The sequence below is a fragment of the Pistacia vera genome, unplaced genomic scaffold (genome assembly GCF_008641045.1).
Source record: "Pistacia vera cultivar Batoury unplaced genomic scaffold, PisVer_v2 Contig862, whole genome shotgun sequence".
Lineage (NCBI taxonomy): Eukaryota > Viridiplantae > Streptophyta > Magnoliopsida > Sapindales > Anacardiaceae > Pistacia > Pistacia vera.
Window position 1 is genome coordinate 94507 of NW_022196737.1, and position 22774 is coordinate 117280.

A 22774-nucleotide genomic window follows, 5' to 3' on the forward strand; every position below is an offset into this window, starting at 1 on the left:
ATTGATACCACAATTTTAGTTACAAGGAGAAATGCACCCACAAATAAAAGATGCATTTTTTTTTTTTAAATAATTTTGAACTTTAAATTTCGAAATTGGAAATTCTTTAGCTAAATAAATATAAAAAAAATGATTATAATAATTGTTTAACCAACTACAAAAGTAAACCATAATTTACTATTAGAAGCGTCACGTTAAAAACAAAGATGTTTGAATAGCATTAAGTTGTAATATCTAGAGAAAGAAGAGAGAAAAGGTAAGATACAAAAAAGACACTGTTTGACGCACACTGTCACCTTCAAGACCCAAGAATCTTTCACAAGGCACCTCAAATTTTTGAAACCACCCTCAATTCTGGTGTGCTTCATTTCGCTGTTAATGGAGTCTCCGAGAAAGATTGGCACTTGGTCAAACAAATGAGTGAAAATTATTCTTCTGTTATTCCTTGCTTTGGACTTCATCCTTGGTATATTTACCCTTCTTATTCATCAATTCAATTAAATTAATTGTTTTGTGGTTGATGATAGATTTGATTTGGGTTGGGTTGGGTTTGTTTATAGGTTTATTCAAGAGAGGACTCCTCACTGGTTCCCTACTCTCAAGGAATTTTTTCAGGCTTCTCCCTCAGCTGCCATTGGGGAGGTTTATTTTATTTATTTTTCACTTCTTGTTTTCCAATTATGAAAATATATATTTTTCTCTAATTCAGACATGCTTTCAGATTGGTTTGGATAAAGGTTCTCGGGGAAGGGAGATTGACTTCGTGGATCAGGTTTTTAGATTCTCTCTTTTTCTTGCTTTTAGGTTTATGGATGTGGTTGGCATTAATAATCAAAATAAATCTAAATTTGCTTCTTTTTTTATTTATTTTTTCTTTTTTTGCATTAATATTAAAAGTCAACATTTGTTATTATAAAGATTGGGCGGAATTGAGTGCTGTGTAGGGTGCAAACTAAAGCACCTTCGTTTTTGCTCTCGGTTCTCCAAAATTCTTGTATAATGGTGCTTTTATTGTTGCAATGTCTCTAAATAGCTCTTTAAATTTCTGAAGTTATATCGAATCCATTTATTCCAGAGGTTTTTGCTTTTGACTCTCAAACTTTGATGATTTTCGAACTGTTCGTTGCAATGTTTCTGAATAGCCCTTTAAATTTCCGAAGTTATATCGAATTGATTTATTCCAGAGGTTTTTGCTTTTAACTCTCAAAGTTTGATGATTTCCGAACTGTTCTTTATAGATTAGTCTTTTTATATCATTCCAGGTTGAAGTATTTAGGCAACAGCTTGAATTTGCAAAAGAATTGAACAGGCCGGCATCCATACATTGTGTCCGTGCTTTTGGCGATCTGCTTGAGATAATGAAGTATGATTGTTTATGTTTCTCTATTTCTCTTGAAAGTTCTTATCATTAGTGAGGATATTGTGATGATGAATGGAAATAGTTTCATATTCCTTACGTCATGTACTGTTAGTGGTCATAAAGCACCCTGTATGGTCTTTGCCGGCCAGTTGCTTCTTAATGGACTATAATATGTATAAAATTTTATATTTACATGTTTCTAAGCAAGCTTCTTATTTCCCTAGATCTATTGGGCCTTTCCCTGCTGGTGTCATTCTCCACTCTTACCTGGGTTCTGCTGAGATGGTTCCAGAGTTTTCAAAGCTTGGTGCATACTTTTCATTCTCTGGATTTCTTATGTCCATGAAAACACAGAAGGCAAAGAAAATGCTGAAGATGGTTTGGAAATCTATTTCAGTATGCTTTATTCGTTTCAAAATATTTAGGGTACTCAATCTCAAAACTTTTGTTAGGTATCTTCAGAAAGGATTTTGTTGGAGACAGATGCACCTGATGCACTGCCAAAGTCAAATTTAGATTCTCTGTTTTTAGTCGATGGAGACCCTTCCCTCCCTCAAGAGTTTCATGCCCAGGAAGAAAACTTGGCCTCAAAAGTTGGTACACCCTCTGATGAACAGCCCCATACTTCAAAAGATTCATCAGTGCTTCCAAAAGAAACACTAAATCATCCGGCAAACATTCATAACGTATGTTTCTTACGCTCTTTATTTTATGATTGTTTCATATTGCGTTGTGCATAAGTTTGTTATGCCTGTAGATAACTGTTATCTTAAAAAGTGGTCTCTCCATACAAAAATGTTAATGGCCAGGTCATACATGAATAACTATTCAAGAAACCTACTTCAGCTGGTTCAATACTTTGTAATGCATTCTTTATACTGAGAGCATGATGAATTTGTACTTTTCACTAACATCGTTGGGCATTATAACAGTTCAAAAGCTATTCAGTTTCATTGCTTTCTTAATTCTTATTGTTATAAAGCTGGGACATGCTATGCCTGTTGTGAAATAAAGAGAAGCATTGAAAAGAGAAGGTCGGAGGATGACACAGAGGACTACTTGATACAATGAGAATATGATACCTTTGGATTCTTTAGTGCTATGTTTAGTATCTCATAGTGAGGATGAACTATTAAGTTTTCTGCAACTTGATTTGTAAAAAAAGAAAAAACCAATAATAATCGCACAAGAATGATAAGGTGATGTAAGGTTGAAGGTGCTATGGTCCATTGCTGAACTTGCTATACTGTGGTCTGATGTTGGCTAGGTTAGATTATCTACACTATTGATACTAGTAAGGTATACTGGTACATTGCTCTTAACTGTTGCACTCTGATACAATTTGTCCAGTAACTTGTAAGGTAGAGCTTGGCTCTTAGTAGGGAATTGGTTAGATACAGCACAATATTATCACAGTCCTAGGAGTCTTTCATCATTGTTTCTCAACTTCTCCATCTTAGAGATGTATATATCATCTCTATGTTGGACCAATCTCTAATTTGTAACTATTACAGTACATGCATAGACAAGTACATTTGCAAGATTTATATGAAGTTTAGGTTATGTATGTTTTCTCAAAGAATTAGTGGTGGAAGTTTGAGCATCTGAAAACATTATTTACCCAATGCAAATCACTTCAAATTGATGGTTTTTAAGTATATAAGCAATGATTTTGTTGTTCTTTTGGCTAAAAATTTTCAAGGTTGCCTAGAGTAAACAAATCTTTTGTGTTGAGGAGAACTACAGTAGTCCATATGATTAATGTATAGCTTTGCTTGGAAACTTTGGCAAGGTTTAAACTTCAAAGTTTATCAAGAAGCGTACACAAGCTTATGTGGTGATGCTTTTGTAGAAGGGCTGCGAAAATTAAAGCATAAGCTGAATTAGGACATTATTATGGTGTATGGAAAAATTCAATACATATGTCACCTCTTAATGGAAGTTTATGTGTTTGTTGATCAAATGTTTGCTCCTAATGGTAATATGATGGGTCGAATTTCAGGTACTCATTTACGTTGCATCTTTGCTGGATATGCCTAAAGAAGAGGTTGCAGATCTAAGTTACAGAAATGCGGTTCGCATTTTCTCTTATGAAGGTTCAAAAGTAGAAATGGGAAAGTAATTTTGTTGAGTAAGAAAGTGGTGGTGTTTGCATGTTCTCATATGAAAAGGTTCGAAAGTAATTGAGTTTGCTAGGTAAGAAACTAGTCTTGTCTTGTTGATATGATAATTCCACAGCGGCAATGGTATATAAATGACATCCTGAAATTGACATATTAACGGACTGTTTTAGTCACATCTTCTTCCATGTTCCATCCTTTATCTGATAAAAACCCTAAAGGCTGCAGCTTGCATATGGATATATAATAACTGTCTCTCTGTTTTAAATGCCATTCTCGTTGATTTGATTTTAGTCTTCTCAGACGAAGGTATTGGATTCATTGAAACTTGTTCAAGAAGATTGTCGTCAACTTAATAGCATCAAAAGCGCTTGAGCACTGCTTCAAACATAAAAGATTTCAAATTTACAGTAGGATATTAAATAAGAACATATTAATTTGGGATTGTTGTAACTTTGAACTTAATCATTTTTTAGTTGACTTTGAAAAATAATTTACAATGTGTTCGGTAAATTTCGCTCTTTGATTGCTACCAAATGTAAAATGACAAAAAAGTTCAAGTTTTACTTTTTAGTGAGTTATAAAGTATTAGAAAAATGTTAGTTTTACTCACACATTTTACTCATTTCTCTTACTCACCTTTGTTAAAATGATATATTTACTCACACATTTTACTTATTTCTCTTACTCACCTTTGTTAAAATGACATATGGTATCCGTATTATGCTTATGGTATTCTTACTATATTTTATATTTACAAAGGTGAGTAAAAAATGTGAATAGGAAAAGTGAATAAGGCTAGCATTACTCAAAGTATTAACACATACCAAAAATATGTTTTCAAATAATTTATTCAATTGATATTTAAAAAAATTTGACAGCCTGGTCATCCAACTATTGTTTCCAATAGCAGCCCATTCAATGGCACTTTAATTTATATTATATAACATTTCTTAGACTTTAACCCATTGAATTTTTCTTTACATTTTATTGGTGAGTATCATTTAATTTGGTTACAGCTCATTTAATAAGGTTATGACTTTGTTAATAGGATGGTCATTAAAGCTTTTATCTTATCTATAGTCTCAAGGTTTTGAAAAATTAGTTGAAATGTATATAAACTGGTCTGGATACTCCAATCATTAAAAAAAAAATAATAATAATAAAATAAGGTAATGAGTTGAGGGTTTACAAATAGAACTCCCCTCTTGTTCTGTATTTAGGATGAATCAAGAACTCCCCTTTCCATTTCCCTCACTTTTTCTTCTATACTTCTCACTTTAATTGAAGACGATGAGTTATTTAATCTCAAATCACGTTTAAACTCGTATGCTATCATGTTTGTAAATCCAAAACAATAAAATAAATCAACAATGAAATAAGTATTGCACATTTGAAGACAATTTCTTATTTTTTTGAAAATAACATTTTGGTTTATTTATTAAAACAAGAAAATCAGAATTTAGATACAAAATCAGATTCACACACAACAGAAACCCATTTGTTTAGGAACATTTGAGTTTTAAACGTTGGTTTTGTTTTGCTGGTTGTAATTTGACACTTCATTCATTATTAGTCATCTCAGAAGGATCTCCATCTTCATCTTCCATGTAAGTCATATTCTTTTTTGTTCACTGAAATTGTTCTACCCTCTTCATTATTAATTCAACTTTTTCAGGTTGCCAAAGATTTCATCTTCATCTGAGTTGCAGCTCAATGTACCTGATGTGCCTTTGAGTTTGAGCAGAGTGAGACATTTTTTAATTCTCTCATTAATTTTATTTCCACTTTAATTTAAAATTTTATATCATGTCATATTTTTACTTTCTAGGAACTTCTGGCTACAAAATCAGCCAAAGTAGCTGCCGCTACACCCCATGAAAATCTCTGGCATTTCCTCCGAGAAATTCCAGTTGATTCAGAAATTTTAGAGGTTGTTGCAAGATTCTGCCATGGGTTTGAAGTGGAAATGTCCACTGAAATTGTTATACCTCTCATTTGTGTTGCTTACTGCTTGGAAATGACCGAAACTCACGCCAAAAATAATCTTTTAAGCCAGGCTTACAACTTCTTCCAAAGTAAAGTTCTCCCTAGTTGGAATGAGACCATTAAAGTTTGCCGAGTGGCTGAGAATTTTCTTCAACAGGCAATTTATCTTGGCTTGGTTGATTCGTGTTTAGAATCTCTTATTGCAAAAGCACTAGTTGATCCTCACCTTCTCCTTCTTGGAGAACCAATGATAAGAAATCATGCATCTGATGACCAAATTTGCAATAATCCCAATGCAAGGCGAAGGCTCTTATTTCTTAATAATGGGGATTTCGAAGATTTGACAACACTCTCTCTCCAACTCTATGAGCCCCTCATTCTATCAATGAATAAGCAGAGAGTTCCATCAGAGTACGTGGCTGCATCCATTTGTCAATATGCAAAAAGATGGGTTTTTGCAAGCACCAGTAATAATATTAGTAGGAATTCTCAAAGGGAAATCATTGAGGCGGTAGAAGGGTTGTTGCCTCTTGAAAAGGGACTCATTTCATGTACATTGTTGTTTGAAATGCTTCGGTATGCAATCGCTTTGGATGCTAGTTGTGATTGTAGAACTGGGTTTGAGATTAGGATTGGAAAACAACTCGAGCAAGCAACAGTAAAAGATCTCTTAATACCTTCAAAAGGTTATGCTAAAGAAGTGCAATATGAGATTGAATGTTTGAAGAGGATTTTAAAGAATTTCTATGGAAGCTACTGTAACTCGAGTAGTGCAGGGTTTATGACAGTGGCAGAACTGATTGAAGAATTCATGGCAGAAGTTGCAAGTGACATAGATTTGAAGATGGAAACATTTATTTCCATTGCAAATATAGCAACAACAACATCTTCAGCCTTAGGGACAGAAAGAAACTTAGATGGAATTTACAGGGGAATTGATATATACTTGGAGAAGCATAAATACTTGACAGAGATCGAGAGAGAAGAGATATGTAAAGTATTGGATTGGGAAAAGATGTCAGTGGAAGCTTGTGAACACGCAGCCAAAAACGAAAGATTGCCGTTGAGGGTGATTGTGCAAGTGTTGTTTGTGACACAGTTGCAGCTACGAGATGGGAGGAGTAAGGATGAGAAAATGGTAATAAAGGAAGAAGTGGAGGAGGAAATAAAGAAAATGAGCAACAAGGTGATAGAGCTAGAAAGAGAGTGCTTTATGATGAGGAAAGAATTAAGTGGGAAAAAAAGGAAAATTAGCATGTGGAATGAAATGAAAAGGAAGTTTGGTTGCATCGCTACAACTGTTGATGATTGTAATTGCCAAGACAAAGACAAGCATCAAAGGAAGAAGAATAAGCTGCATCCTGGATTCCGAATTTAATCAAACAATATTTTGTTGTATTTACTTTCTAATTTTGAGCATCTTAAATATTATTTACTGTTGTTTTTTATTTTTTAATAAGAGACCATATTCCACACCAAGTGAGTTGGGCAGATTTCACCTTATTTTATCGAATTTCACCACTATTTTGTCATCAATATAACGATAACAAGAAAATAGTTTAATATACTGACTTATCTATTTTATTTTTTTTAATTTTAAAGTAATTAATTTTTTATTTGATTTTAAATAAACTTTAACAAATGTCAAATTATGAGAGGTTTGTAGTACCAACTCAAAATCTAGATTTTCTCCTCCATTAATAGATTTCAGATAACACTCTTTTCTTCATATACAACACTAAGTAATAGTAGTCAAAATATTAAGAAATTTTGTGGCTTTTGTATCGGGAAATTCAGCTCTATGTTGTTGAATTTCTTTAAACTGACATATAGACCAAGATTCACTTTTTAAGGGAAAAAAATTAATATCATTTTAATAATTAAAAAAAAAAAGCTAAAAAAAATCATATTTAAATATAATTGTTAAAATCTATGTTAATGTCAAAATTTGCACCAAACTGATGTTGATTGTCTTGCTCTTCGGAACATGATGATTTTCCCATTCTACCTTAATTTGATTCGTTGATGTCTAATATCTGGAATGTTGGATGCCTTCTTGCCTACAGCGCTGGCCTCTTTCCCTATTAAGGAAACAACAAAGGCTCCGACAGAATTGTAGGGTTAGAACAAGGGGTAGAGGCTAGGAGGAAATTTAACTCCCCAAACATTCAAAGCTTGGATTTTAAAAAATAACCCTGAAAATCGGAAGCATTTTTTTTTTTTAAAATTTAAAATTCTGACGTGGCACACTTAATTTTAACTAAACATGCAAAAAGGGGCTAGAGTGAAAAGATTGAAATGTATATGGGTAATAGTTAATTAATGGAAATTTTTTAAAATTTTGAAAATTAAAAAACGACCCTCTCCCGTCAAAATCGCTTAATCGAGCAGTATACCCAAAAAATGACCGACGAAACACCTTCCATTTCTCTACGATTTTCGGAGATAAAAGTTCCCTATTTCCGGTAAATATTCGATTCTAAAGCTTCGTTACACAAAAATCATGGCTTATATTCACAAAGAGGAGGAAAATCCAACCCCACTCCAAATCCTAGAGTTCGGCAGTGGTGGCTATTCAACGGTTGTCAAAGAAGACGTTCGGTGGACCATCCGATGAGTAAAGGTGGTCCAGCGGCAGAGGAGACAATGGCGACACAAGAACAGAAAGGAGAATCAAAAAATGGTTCTAAAGAGGAGGATGCTAGCGAGAATTCAGGTGAGAAGAGGACGCCGGTGAAGAAAAGATACGTTTTTTATTGATGGTTTTGAATTTGTTGAAAAAATTGATTGGTTTGGGAAAATTTGGGGGATATGTAGTTGGTTTTGATTGTTGCGGTGGTTGTGGCGTTTTGTCGAGTAGTTGGCGGGCATCGGGGGAGTGGCTTTGTTTGAGTTCCAAAGGATAGGAGAAGGCAAAGGAGGCCGTAAGGACGTTGTTTGTGGGAGGTTGGAGGGCTAGGGATGGCAAGAGGGAGCGGAATAGGGGGATTGGAGGGCTGCCCTACATATTGTAGGGCTGCGCACACACAGTTGTGCGCGCATGCTACCTGTGGCCAGCCCTACAATATGCAGGGCAGTCCCCAGCTCCCCCTATTCCACCCCTTCTTGCCATCCTCAGCCATCTCCAGTCATGGAACCTGCCACAACAACCTTTGTAAGGCCTGCATTGGCTTCCTCGGTCCTCTAAAAACACCCGGTCCCCGATGCCCTTGAAGCCTATATCCCCCAAAATTGGCAACCTATTAGTTGTTTTGGTTTCTTTTTTTTGCTGATATTTAGTTTATATCGATTGTGCAGATTTTCCGAAGCGTAAATTATAAAGACCATGGGTTAGAGGTTGTAAGTGATAAGATACCGTACTTCCCCGTAATGGTGATAGGTAGGTCAAGTTGACAAGTTTTTATGAGAATAAAGGAGATTTTAGAGGAACAAAGGAAGGGTATGGACCAATTCAAAGATAGTTAGTTCGGTCATTTTGCAGACATATAAGAAAATTGGAAAAAGGCGTTCTAGGGGTAGGGAATGCATTATATGTTGATGCACTCAGTTAAAAGTCCAAAAAAAATGAAATGTGGTTTGTGGTGGATGAGAAGCCACTACATTTTGGGATGATGAAATTTGCCCTGATGACAGGCTTAAGATGTAGGGCATTTCCAGATGCGGAAGAGCAAGAGAGAATAATGAAGAGCAGGGCACCCAATAACTTGGCTAAAAAGAGAAGATGGGTATACCTCTTTGGAGAAGTTCAAGATGTGCCTGGTATGGTTCATGCATTCGATCCTAATGGTTTCTAACTTAACAAAAGTCGTTAATATGGATTGGGTGAAGTTTGCAAGCAACATGGACTTCTTTAATACTTATCTGTGGCAACAGTTATCATTTCAACTAACCATTGAGTCCTTGCGTGGAAAAGACATGGATAAAACATCGCCAAGTTGTCGAGAAGGATAGACCAACCACGTACCATTTGTTTGGCTTCCCATGGGCAATGCAGGTAAATATTAATAGTTCTTTGTTATATTTTTTGTATTATATGTTTTTTAATTATGATATGGACTGTTTTTTATAATGTAAGCTTGGATGTATGAGGGCGTCCCTGCTCTAGATAAGGCGTTTTTTTTGGGGAGGGAGGGGAAGAAGACTTCAGATGAGCGACCGCAATTTCCTAAGATGTTGCGATGGCATACCGAGAAGTGTGTCCATTGGGACTATAACAAGATAGAAATGGAAATTCAAGTGGCTCGGGTAAGATTAAAGGATTAATCTTTTGAATGTGCACTTGCTTTTAAATGTGGCTTAAATTTGATTGATTTTTTTCTTATTACAAGGAGTCATCTGTCCCGTCCTCACCCTTGGGAGAGGAGTATGTTACATCGTTTAGAGCACTAGATGATGTAGCAGATGAGGGGATAGACTGTCTAATGCTAGACTTAGAAGGGGTCACGCATTTGAGTGCAGCTGCAAGGCCACTGCTTGAGAATGTGGTTGAGGCTGACGAGGATGAAGCTCCATTTGGTGGGAGGGAGGAGGATAAAGAGGTTCGTATGCCTCCATCTAGTTGGTAAATCAGTACAACAAGTACTAATTTGCCAAGGCGTTGGGGTTGGGAGAATGAGGTGGTTGACCTCATAAACGGTCTTTTTGATAGTTTTACAACAACTATTTATGAGAGGTTTGAGAAGATGGAAGAGCGGATGAAAAGGGTGGAGGAGAAAATTGATAGGGTGGTGGAGAAAGTTGGTGGGATATTGAAAGTGGTAAAGTACAACCTGAGCATAAAAGAGAGAGCCGAAAGAGTAAGCACGTAAAATCTCCTTACACGGCATTAACGTATAGAAAGAAAAGGAAAACGAAGAAAAAAAAATGAGGAAGTCCGTGAAAGTGGAGAAGCAAAAATGGAGGAGGGTAAGGAGGAAGGCGAAAGAAGTGGGGAAGTGAAAATGGAGGAGGTTGAGGAAGAAGGCGGAGGAAGTGGGGAAGTGAAAATGGAGGAGGTTGAGGAGGAAGGCGGAGGAAGTAGGGAAGTGAAAACGGAGGAGTTAAAAGTCGATTTGTATAGGCCAATAGATGAGGAAAAGAAAAAACTCTTCTATGCTTATTACAATAATTATGGAAGTGATGGGCGTGTGACGTGCAAGACCGGGGATTATCCTCGGGAGTAGTTTGAAAAGATGTTGACAATGGGCAGGCGGCTCGACAACTCGGTAAGTTATTTTCCCATATTTTTCCTTATTTTTGCTTATGTTTTCCATGAGGTATTATATACTGAATCGCTTAAGCGATCTTTTTTTTTTTTTTTAAGAGGTTGCTTAAGCGATTTGTTTTTGTTTTAAGAGATCATTAAGCAATCTCTTAAAACAAAACATATTGCCTAAGGAAAAACCATTGATGAGGTATTTGAATAGACACTTATCATGTTGTTTTTATTTGATGCAGCACATTGATGAGGTATTGACACTTATGAGATTACGACAGAGCAGTAATTGTGATATTTTGTATCCGCTCTGTGCCATCACCGATGTGACCTTTGGCTAAAGCCTAGTAACTACATATGACATGTTAATGAAAAAGGCCAATGGTGGAAGTGCAACAAGGGGAGGCAAGTGGAAACGAATGGCCACAGAAGACTTCGACGGTGGCCTTGATGATTTTCGGTTTGATGAGAGGATGATGTAATATGTATGCAGGGAAAGGCCCAAATATGGCAATAGTTGGGCAAACATTAGAAGTGAACATCAAGAATATGCATTGGATAGCCGTCGTTTGGCTACTAAAGGAAGGCTTGCTATAGATCCTTGATTGCAACTTGAGTATTTGTCAAGAGAGGTAGTTAGAGATGGAGTTGCAGCTGCTGTGTACATTGTTCGTGCGGCTGTTGTGTAACAGCGGGATGTTTCAGCACTTAGGTGATGAACTACTGACAGGAAAGCGGCCACTCAAGCTCCTTCCCGTCCCGATAAATGACTCGAGATAAATTTTGTATAAAACCTACATAATACAATTATTCTATAAGCTTATTCTAATGTTAATGTCTTCCTCCCATTGTAGTGCTGATTGCGAGGCATATGCACTAAAATTTATTGAGTTCGACATGACCAACAACCCAATGGACAGGTTGAATGATGATACAATGAGCAACTTTTGGGAGCGCTTGGTTGTTGAGTGCTTCTATGGGCATATGAATCCCTTTTAATTGATCAGAACCCAATCCAAGTCATTGTTGATGCTGTCATCAAAAGGTATGGAAGTTGGACTTAGAGTTTTGTAATTTATGTGAAATACATTTCTTATTGGGTTGTCTTGAATAATTGGATTGTCCTGATTTGGATCAACTAGTGTTGTTAGGCGTCAAGCTGTTGATACTTGGGTTGTGGTGTTATGTATGCTTTATGGCCAAGGCCAGTGCTGGATAATGTTGGAAAGGGTGCTATAGAAGAAGACAAAGAGGCTACTACTATTGCTGCCGATACTAAAGGTGTGCTAGATAATTTTGGAGGATGAGGAAGTGGCTGAAGACAATGATGAAGAGGGAGGATGCAGGCTACTGGCGCTGCTTTTATTTTGGGTGTATATAGGACATGTATTTGTTGTTCATAATGTTGTAATTTAATGTAATCGACACATTTCAAATTTATACAAAAGTAATTCAGTATTTCTTTCCCTCTTTGGACTTTAAGTTTATTTAGTATTCTTGTTAAATGGAATTTGTATGTGTTGACGCAAATAGGTTGTCAAATTGAGGAGAAAAAACGGAATTAATGTATTGATGCAATTAGGTTGTCAAATTCAGGAGAAAAGATGGAATTAATATGTGTTGGTGATTTTAGGTTGTCAAAATTAAGGAGAAAAGCTGGAAATAATATGTGTTGCCCATGATCGCTTAAGCAATCAAGGGTTTCCTATACAGGATCGCTTAAACGATCCAACATCGCTTAAGCGACCAAGGCTAAAAGACCAAAATTGCTTAAGAGAGACCATAAATCGCTTAAGTGATCGTGCACTTGGGATGATCTCAATTCTGCCTTAGACTTGATCGCTTAAGCAATCTAACATCGCTTAAGCGACCAAGGCTAAAAGTGAAGAATCGCTTAAGCGATCGTGCACTTGGGATGATCTTGATTCTACCTTGGACTTGATCGCTTAATGATCTAACATCACTTAACCGACCAAGGCTAAAAGTGAAGAATCGCTCAAGCAAGACCTGAAAGCACTTAAGCGATCATGCACCTGAGATGATCTTGATTCTGCCTTGGACTTGATCGCTTAAGCGATCCAACATCACTTAAACGACCAAGGCTAAAAGCGAAGAGTCGCTTAAGTGAGACTTGAAATCGCTTAAGTGATTGTGCACCTGGGATGATTTTGATTCTGCCTTGGACTTGATCGCTTAAGCGATCCAACATCACTTAAACGACCAAGGCTAAAAGCGAAGAGTCGCTTAAGTGAGACTTGAAATCGCTTAAGTGATTGTGCACCTGGGATGATTTTGATTCTGCCTTGGACTTGATCGCTTAAGCGATCCAACATCGCTTAAGCGACCAAGGCTAGAAGCGAAGAATTGCTTAAGCGAGACCTGAAATCGCTTAAGCGATCGTGCACTTGGGATGATCTTAATCTTGCCTTGGACTGGATCGCTTAAGCAATCCTACATCGCTTAAGGGACCAAGGCTAAAAGTGAAGAATCGCTTAAGTGATCTTGATTCTGCCTTGTATGTGATCGCTTAAGTGATCATGCATCGCTTAAGCGACCAAGGCTAAAAGTGAAGAATTACTTAAGTGATCTTGATTCTATCTTATACGTAATTGCTTAAGCGACTGCACATCGCTTAAGTGACTAAGGCTAAATATATTGGATCACTTAAGCGACTTTACATTGCTTAAGTGAATAAGGCTAAATATACTGGATCGCTTAAGCGAGACCTGAAATCGCTTTAAGTGATCCAGTATATTTGGATGATCATTAGTCTGCCTTTGACAAGATTGCTTAAGTGATTTTTTTTTTTTGGTAAGCGATGAAGGCTTATAAACACTAGATCGTTTGAGCAATCCAATCCCTTTTATTTTTTTATTTTTTTTGGAATAGGTTGTCAACCCCATATTAAGTGATATTAATGTGAACTTCGGACGTTCACAACATCACAAGATTATTAACGTTAATGTTAAGCGACATCGGTTATTAACACATATTAAGGCCAATTAAGAAGGATTATTAGCAACCTAATTCCATCAACACATATTAAGGCCATGTAAGAAGATTATTAACGTTAAATTATACCTCAGTTGTTCACAACATCAAAATATAACTATGATATGTGGCATACAACCTAATGATATATGGATGAATGTCATAGCACACTAGTGTGACACGTTAGTAGAAACGTACCTTATTTCACAAATATGGATGATGTATTTGAGAATAATTATTATGCTCTTTTTGCTGACCAAAATACAGCCAAATCTTGTATGATGTGGGGGGACTAGATTGAAATAAGCTTGAATTTTGACTGTATGACTAGTTCAGTGGACCATGATCTGTCTTGTGTCAATTGATTTGATTATTTATATCACTGGATCGATTTTTTTTATAATTATATTTTAATTAAATTAATTTTTTTACGTGTGTAGATAAACATGGAGAAGAAATATTAAAGTATAGAATAATTCTATATAATACAAATTTTAATGTTTTTAAAGTACTAAAGTAAATTAACCTTGATCGCTTAAGCGATGTATGATCTCGCTTAAGCAATCCTGTATATTTAACCTCGGTCGCTTAAGCGATGTATGTTATCGCTTAAGCGATCTTGTCAAAGGCAAAATAAAGATCATCTGAATATACTGGATCGCTTAACCGATTTTAGGTCCCACTTACGCGATCTAGTATATTTGGCCTTAGTCGCTTAAGCGATGTACAATTGCTTAAACGATTATGTACAAGGTAGAATCAAGATCACTTAAGTGATTCTTCACTTTTAGCCTTGGTCACTTAAGCGATCAAGTCCAAGGTAAAATCAAGATCATCCTAGGTGCACGATTGCTTAAGTGATTCTTCGCTTTTAGCCTTGGTCGCTTAAACGATCAAGTCCAAGGCAGAATCAAGACCACTTAAACAATTCTTCACTTTTAGCCTTGATCACTTAAGCGATGCATGATCGCTTAAGCGACCAAAGTCATTTTGCTTCTTATCTCCTCAATCTTTTGATATTGTGCACGTTTGTGTGAGAAATTATATTCCGTATTATGGGTTAGCTTTGTATTCAATCATAACCATCCATATTTGTGAAATGAGATACGTTTCTACTAATGTGTCACACTCGTGATTAATTCAGTAAATTGATTGATTGATTGATTGACTTGACACGACAATTATGTTGATAATATTTATTTTTCCTGTCTTACTTCTTTGGGCAGTAGTCAATGTCTTACAAAGGTAATATGAGAAATTTTACTTACTTAAACCCTTTTTAAAATGGATAAAAATGAAAAATAATTAATTTTATTTAATATGATATAAGGGATGATTTATTCAAGGTTACAATTAAATTGAAAACATAAAAAATTGAAAACAAGTCTTCAATGGTTGACCTTGGCAACTCTCTCGATTTCATCATTCTTCTTGATGACATAGTTGGAAATATAAGGAAATAAAATCAGTTTAATGCACCACAAAAGAGAAACATAATAACTTCATCAGATCGCTTAAGCGATCTGCTAGTCAGATCTGCATATAAGAGCAGATTGCTTAATCGATCTTATGTCCCTTAAGCAATCTGGTGTTCACCAGATTTGATATAAGCAGCAGATCGCTTAAGCGATCTAGTGTTAACCAGGTTTGATCTAAGCAACAAATCGTTTAAGCGATCCGCTGTTCAGAGCTACAAATAAGAGCCGATCGCTTAAGCGACCAAGGATCGTTTAAGCGATTTGCTCTTATCAGGAGATCTAAACAACAAATATCTTAAGTGACCTAAGAACACTTAAACGATCTATTGTTAAGATTTGCTGATAACAGTCAATTGCTTAAGCGATCTTCTGTCGCTTAAGTGATCTGATCTTATCTACAGATCTTATAGCAGGTTGCTTGCTTTCTTGCCTTTGATCGATTCGAACCTAATTTTCTGGATCTACATGTGATCGATTCTGGCAACTACTTCTCTTGTGGTCAGGTTGCTTGCAAATTGAGCACTTATTCATCCTCCAGGGAACCTCATAGGCTGATGGAATACGCTTAACTATTTTTCTCCCCTTTTTAGTCTTCTGGAATGGTGGATGGATGATAATGTCAACCAACTCTGTGTTAGTAAGTGATTAGGTTCACGCAGCGGAAAAAATGTAATATTTAAAACGAATCGATCAATTATACGAACCAAGATCTGAGTACAGATTATAACGTTTTCATGCATAAACTAAAATGTAAAATAAAATCTATGTAAAAACAAATCCATACAAGGATTTAGTTCATACCCACGTTTGAAGGCTCCATATTTACTGTTCACCGCACATGAACAATTGACACTGTTCACAAGGTATTGCTCATCGACACTATTCATAGGATTTCTTCACTAATCGATCCAATATAAGATCGCACTCATGAAAATCCACACGAAGATAATCCGAAGAACTGACAATTGTTTTGCTAGAACAATTGTCGGCTTCAAGAATCAAAAGACAATCAAAGAAAAGAAAATTTTCTTTTTGCACTCAAAGAGTGAAAACCTGAGAGAGAGAGAGAGAGATAGGGTGGCTAGGGTTTTTGTTTTTATAAAAGTTATCTCTTGTGTTTTAATTAAGTTGCACTTATATAGTGCAACTAATTAAAATCCTATTCCAATAAGGAATACCCATGGGCACCATCCCAAGCTTACCCTTGCAACCAAACACCATGTAATTGGTATTTTAAATTAATTAATTATTATTATAATTCAATTCAATTAATATATAATAATATATTAATATTTAATTAATAATAACAATTCATTTAAATATATGCATAAATATATTTAAATATAATCTCACTAATTTAATTTTAATATCAGATTAAATATAAGCAACAACTTCAACAAATTTAATTGCACTGCAAGATTACCAAAATACCATTTCGTCCAAAAAGATAAAAATACCCTTCTCACAAATTGATTCTTAAATTATCTTCTAAGTGTGTGACTCGTAGGCTCCTCATCATATCGACAGTGTGTAGCATTGTGATTAACATCAATTAATCGTCTCACTACACACAGACCAGGATTGGCCCCTAGCAAGGCATCATGGCCACCCGATAGATTTGGATTCAGCGAAACCGCAGCCTGTCAATGGTATGGTTACCGTGCAATAAAATGCCTTCATCATCCATTATCTCATCGAGGCTGAGATACAGAAATAGTGTCAACCTTAGATATCCTCGATATGTTTGCATTCAATTATTGGAACAATGACAAGAATATTAAATTGGATTGAACAACAACTCAATCCCACTATGGCCACAGATTTAGTGTCATTGCCATCTACTGAATTATCTAGTGAGATAACTTCTCCGTACCCAGGAGTGATAAATCCTTTGTCAATCCGTTATAGTCTTGATACACTATTTGATGCAGTCAATCACTATCGTATTGATTGATAGCTCTGAATAGAACTACATTGGGCTAGTGTCAAACTTCACTAATCGGTGCACAAGGCGCTCTGGTGATCTCAAGTATAAGGATCACATGCACCCCCATTCGTTAGAGGATTTATTCTATAGACACTGGTGTTACCATCCATATGGAATCCTCTGGTGGGTCTGTCCAATGAACTTGCCTACAGTAAGCACCCATGTGTCGCACCATGTTGTTGGCAAACAACCTTGACAAGTGAGATTTGTCACTGCCTTTTGACAGGGTTGTTCAACATTATGACAGCCTTACTGTATTATATGTGTCCTAGGTCAGAATAATATTAGGGCTACGAACATTTCTAGAATGGCCACCATATGTGATCATAGGGTTCTCAATATCAAGATTTGAAACACTTGATACCCTCGTCACGGTTCACCATCCTAAGGACATATATCAATACATGTGATATAGTGGATAATGCCTTTTATTGATTAATAAACATTATTACAAAGAGTTAATTCCACAATAATTGATTAGCTCTAAGGCACCTACTCCAACAATCTCCCATTTGCACTATTGCCAATCATTCATGTATTTAACATCGAATGACCCAAGTGCCCATCATGCTTCTACTTTAACAGAAACTTCAATAGTGGGTTAGTAGGTACTTTACAAATCTGCACATTCTCTTTCTGATTGACTACTCAAATCAAATTGAATCAACTAAGTAAGTGTTTGGATTACTGGTGAGATCGTGATTCCTCAGCCACAACAATGGCTCCATTATTATCGCTGTAGAACTTTACTAGATCAACAGTGCTTGGAACCACATCAAGTTCAGTAATGAACTTCTTGATCCAAACCACCTATACGGTTACATTAAATAATACGATATACTTAGCATCAATTGAAGAATCCATTACAATACTTAGCTTCGAGCTCTTCCAGCTCACTGCAGCTCTATTGAGACAAAATCTGAACACGAATTGCAAGCGAAAACCATCTTTACCCATTTTGGAGATTAGCATCATTATATCTTCTTACAATGAGCTCATCTACCCCTCCATAATCCAAGAACAAATCCTTAGTCCTCTTCAAGTACTTAAGGATGTCCATTGACACTCATCTAGTGTCACTCACTTGGATCTGATTGATATCTTCTACAAGTGTTGAATGCACATAAGACATCAATTCGAGCACATGACATCACATTGCTCAATTGGATCCATTCGATATCTACTACAAGTGCTCCATGCACATGAGACATTAGTCCAAGCATGCAATTAGAATCGCTCACTTGGATCCGCTTGATATCCCTTACAAGTGTTTAATGCACATGAGATATTAATCTGAGCATACAAGATGGATCCAATTGCTGACGCATATGAGATCCTCTTCACTATGTCTCTCTTAATGTGTGGTTTAGGACACATATCCCCAGAGAGATAAACACCATGTGCCATCAGAAGAGATCCCTTCTTGGATTCTTCCACAATGAATCTCTTCAGTACCTTGTCTATGTACTTCGACTTGGGCTAAGCAAACTTCTTGATTTATCACGATAGATCTTCATTCCGAGAATGTAAGCTGCTTCTCCTAAGTTCTTTATGGAGAATCACTTGGATAACCAAGTGTTTACCGACTGCAACTTGGTATATCATTCCCGATCAAAAGTATGTCGTCAACATACAACACTAAGAATGCCACTGTGCTCCCACTTACTTTCTTGTAAACACAGGCCTCATCTTTGTTCTTGATGAAACCAAAGTATTTTATGGCTTCATCGAAACGAATGTTCCAGCTCCTTGAAGCTTGCTTGAGTCCATGTATGGACCTTGATGCATTGAAATTACAATATGCAATGTGTAGAAAGTGCACTAGTTGCAAAAGGTAATAAAGTGATAAGTAGAGTATCATTCCCACGAGGATTGCGTGTTAAGCACTGATTTTCCTAGTTGTATATTAAGTTGGAGAAATCGAAAGATGTTTGGATTTGCGGGAGAAAATTAATCTAAAGTTAAAACAAAATTCACTACGTACTTTAAAAGCTAATTTATGATAGCAAAGTTAATTCAAGAGAAATTTCAATTAAACAAAGCAATTAGGATTTTGACTTCACTAGGATTTTATGAATTAATCTACGAATTCGATTACTTCTACACTCACCTGCACGGATTATAAATCGGACACCTTAATGTGTAAAACATACATTCTCAGGCTATGTTTTCCTACTTTTCCCTATTAAGCTTCCGCACGCAACAAATTGAAGGTTAATAGTTCCAAGTTCGTTAAGCTAAATGGAATCCTAAATTGATTTCATTGATTCTCAAACCTATCTCTAGCGTTCAATAAAACAATGGCAATTACCTTAAGAAGCTAATACATGATTCACTTCTCAGTCTCATCATGCTTAACAAGTAATTTCAATAAAAACAAGAGTAATCACACAATCCATGCTATAGAATGTAAAAGCAACATCAATTTATTGATTAAAAATTAAAATCCCAATTACATTAAAACCCGAACCCAAAAATGAGTTAGTTCATACTAAAATTAACACAAAGCAAAATAAAAGCTATAAGAAAGGCATTCAACATGATGGAACAAAGAAAAGAGAACAAAATCTTCCCTATTTGATGAATTCAAAGAGTTTCAATCTCCAATCTTCTCTTCGTTCTCCCAAAACAAAGTCGAACCCTTCTAAAATGACTAAGTCCCTTTTATATAGTTGGTCCAAAAAAATCTAAAACTCTCGCATAAAATTAAAATGCACAGTTTTAATAACTAAAACTTGTAGACTTCGCTACGGCGAAGAATAAACTTCGCCGTAACATCGAGTTGGCTTCTAATTCTTTATCTGACCCGAGAGTCTATCGCCATGGCGAAGAAAGAACTTCACTGCGGTGAACTTTTCTGAATTTATGAAATTGCCCTCCGCTTGCTTCCTTGCTTGAATCTTCAATCTTTATTGATATCCAATAGGACAAGCTTCATAGTTCTTCAAACCCGCTTCAGAACTTCCCCGAATCCTAAGATTCGCTTGCTTCTGGGTCTATAAACTCCATTCTACTCAGTATTTGCTCTAACTGCACGTTTTTGCCTGAAACATAAAATATATGAAATTAAGTTGTAATTCAGGCACAAACGAAAGAAGAAGTATCCAAAATCCAACCAAAAAGCCTAGATAAAACAGTATAATCTTGGGAAACACAAAAAGGAAAACGAAATTTAGCTATTTCCTAAGTCAGATAATACATAAAAAAATGTAAAACAACTCAAAATAAGAACACTTGGGTTGCCTCCTAAGAAGCGCTTGTTTATAGTTGAAAGCTCGACTTTCTCATTCTTTCATCAATGTGGATCCTTGTGGGGTGCTTCACTTCCCTTTGCCACCTCATGGTCTTTCCTTTGGAATTTCAGGCATTCTCATAAGCATCTTTTCGGAACTTCAAATTCGTATATGCGTACTTGAGATGAGATGGTGATTGGTTGAGTCCAATGTTTGGAGTCTCTTCCAACACCAATTTTGACTTGTGCGTATTTACACCAAATTCCTCAAATTGTTCCTTGTGAGGTGAGTTGCTTGGTTGAAATTCCCCTAAGTATCTTGCACACCATTTTTCTTTGAGATATTCCTCTTCGTTAGTCTTGTCTTCATGTTCTTCCAACTTTTCTTCATTATGAGGTTGCTCCAACACTATACCTCTCCTTAATGTTATGACATTTAATTGTTCTTTAGGATTTGTGACCGTTGTGCTTGGCAAAGAACCTTGAGATCTCTCTCTCAATTGTTCAACCACTTGCCCCACTTGAACCTCCAAATTTCGAATGGACACTCCTTGATTTCTGAAGTTTAAGTGTGTCTCGTTCATAAAACTTGTGGTTTCTTGCATGAATTTCTTGAACATATCCTCGAATTTTGACATTCTTTGCTTACATGGTTGATGATTCACCACTGGTTGATGGTTTGGCACTGTCCTTTGATTTGATTGACTGCTTTGATTGCTCCAGTACAAATTTGGGTGATTCCCCCAACCAAGATTGTAGGTGTTGGTGAATGTGTCATTTTGCAGCCTTTGTGAACTAACCATGTAATTCACTTGCTCGGTTGTTGAGAAGACTAACTGGTTTCCATCTTGGCATTCCACACTCCTATGGTTTCCTGCACAAAATTCACAAGTTATAAAAGGTGAGTGAATAGAATTTACATTCATACCTCCCAATTGACTTTGAAGTGATGAAATTTGTGCGGATAATGTGGAAAACGCATCGACTTCATGTAAACCCATTGTTCTCTTTGGCATTGCTCTCTCATTAGGTCTTTGGTAGTTATTGTTGGCCATCACCTCAAGTAATTCATAAGCATCTTCTAGGGTCTTGTTATTTAAGGCTCCACTTGCTGCCACATCTACCATAGTTTGAATATTTGGTAGCAACCATTGTAAAATGTTTGGACTTGTATCCAAAACGGTAGACCATGATGTGGACATTTCCTTAACAACTCTGTGTATCTCTCCAAGCTTCATAGAGTGATTCATTGTTGCCTTGCATGAAAGAGATAATGTCATTTCTCATTTTTGCCGTCTTCTCTTGTTTGAAGTATTTTGCAAGAAACTTTTGAGCTAATCTTTCCCATGTGGTGATTGTCCCAACTGGGTGTGACATGAGCCAACCTTTTGCCTTATCTCTCAGTGAAAATGAGAACAATCTCAGCCTAATTGCATCATCAGTCATTCCATTAACCTTGAATGTGTCACATATCTCTAGAAAGCTAGCGATATGTAAAATTGGATCCTCATATGAATTTCCACCAAATTGGACTGACTGTTGGCTAATCTGAATTATTGTTAGCTTAACTCAAAGTTCACTGCAACAGGTGGCCTTATAATACCATAATTGCATTCTTGCACCATTGGTATGGCATAATCCATCAACGTTCTATGTACTTCTGCCATGATCTCCACATGCACTACAAGAAACAGTTAATTAACCTTAACTACAAAATAAAAATAAAAACTACAAACAAAAGAACTCAAGCTTGAGACTATATAATATTTACGATTAACTACAAAAATGAAATAAAAGCTTCAATTTGGTACTACACTAAATACTATCACTACTAATAATCAACTATCCCCGGCAACAAAGCCAAAAACTTGATGCGTTGAAATTACAACATGCAATGTGTAGCAAGTGCACTAGTCACAAAAAGTAATAAAGTGATAAGTAGAGTATCGTTCCCACAAGGATTGCGTGTTAAGCACTGATTTTCCTAGTTGTTTATCAAGTTGGAGAAACCGAAAGATGTTTGGATTTGCGGGAGAAAATTAATCTAAAGTTAAAACAAAATTTATTACGTACTTTAAAAGCTAATTTATATTGATATTTCTCTTGAATTAACTTTGCTAGGATTTTATGAATTAATCTACGAATTCGATTACTTCTACACTCACCTGCACGGATTATAAATCGGACACCCTAATGTGTAAAACATACATTCTCAGGCAATGTTTTCCTACTTTTCCCTATTAAGCTTCCGCACGCAACAAATTGAAGGTTAATAGTTCCAAGTTCGTTAAGCTAAATGGAATCCTAAATTGATTTCATTGATTCTCAAACCTATCTCTAGCGTTCAATAAAACAATGGCAATTACCCTAAGAAGCTAATACATGATTCACTTCTCAGTCTCATCATGCTTAACAACTAATTT

General features: G+C 36.1%; 2 protein-coding genes across 2 annotated transcripts in view; both read left to right on the forward strand.

Moving 5' to 3' along the window:
* LOC116118891 (uncharacterized metal-dependent hydrolase YabD) overlaps nt 1-3751 on the forward strand; it is a 67061-nt gene extending 63310 nt beyond the window's left edge. The window contains exons 2-8 of the mRNA XM_031404847.1: nt 262-466; nt 561-642; nt 722-772; nt 1263-1363; nt 1585-1738; nt 1813-2046; nt 3363-3751. Of these exons, the coding sequence (XP_031260707.1) occupies nt 262-466; nt 561-642; nt 722-772; nt 1263-1363; nt 1585-1738; nt 1813-2046; nt 3363-3482 (947 nt within the window). The 3' untranslated portion in view covers nt 3483-3751. The remainder of the gene's footprint in view (nt 1-261; nt 467-560; nt 643-721; nt 773-1262; nt 1364-1584; nt 1739-1812; nt 2047-3362) is intronic.
* A 781-nt stretch (nt 3752-4532) lies between these two features.
* Nucleotides 4533-6904, forward strand: LOC116118892 (BTB/POZ domain-containing protein At5g17580-like). Its single transcript, XM_031404848.1, has 3 exons — nt 4533-4570; nt 5159-5228; nt 5312-6904. The coding sequence occupies exons 1-3, from the start codon at nt 4533-4535 to the stop codon at nt 6845-6847; spliced, it is 1644 nt and encodes a 547-aa protein (XP_031260708.1). The 3' UTR covers nt 6848-6904.
* The last annotated feature ends 15870 nt before the right edge of the window (nt 6905-22774 follow it).

Bases quoted from the DNA above. Each gene is read 5' to 3' on its own strand.
- LOC116118892 (XM_031404848.1), top strand. From the start codon at position 4,533: ATGGTCATTAAAGCTTTTATCTTATCTATAGTCTCAAG. The intron at 4,571-5,158 runs GTTTTGAAAAAT...CAACTTTTTCAG, and splicing joins ATCTTATCTATAGTCTCAAG to GTTGCCAAAGATTTCATCTT. The intron at 5,229-5,311 runs GTGAGACATTTT...TTTACTTTCTAG, and splicing joins TGCCTTTGAGTTTGAGCAGA to GAACTTCTGGCTACAAAATC.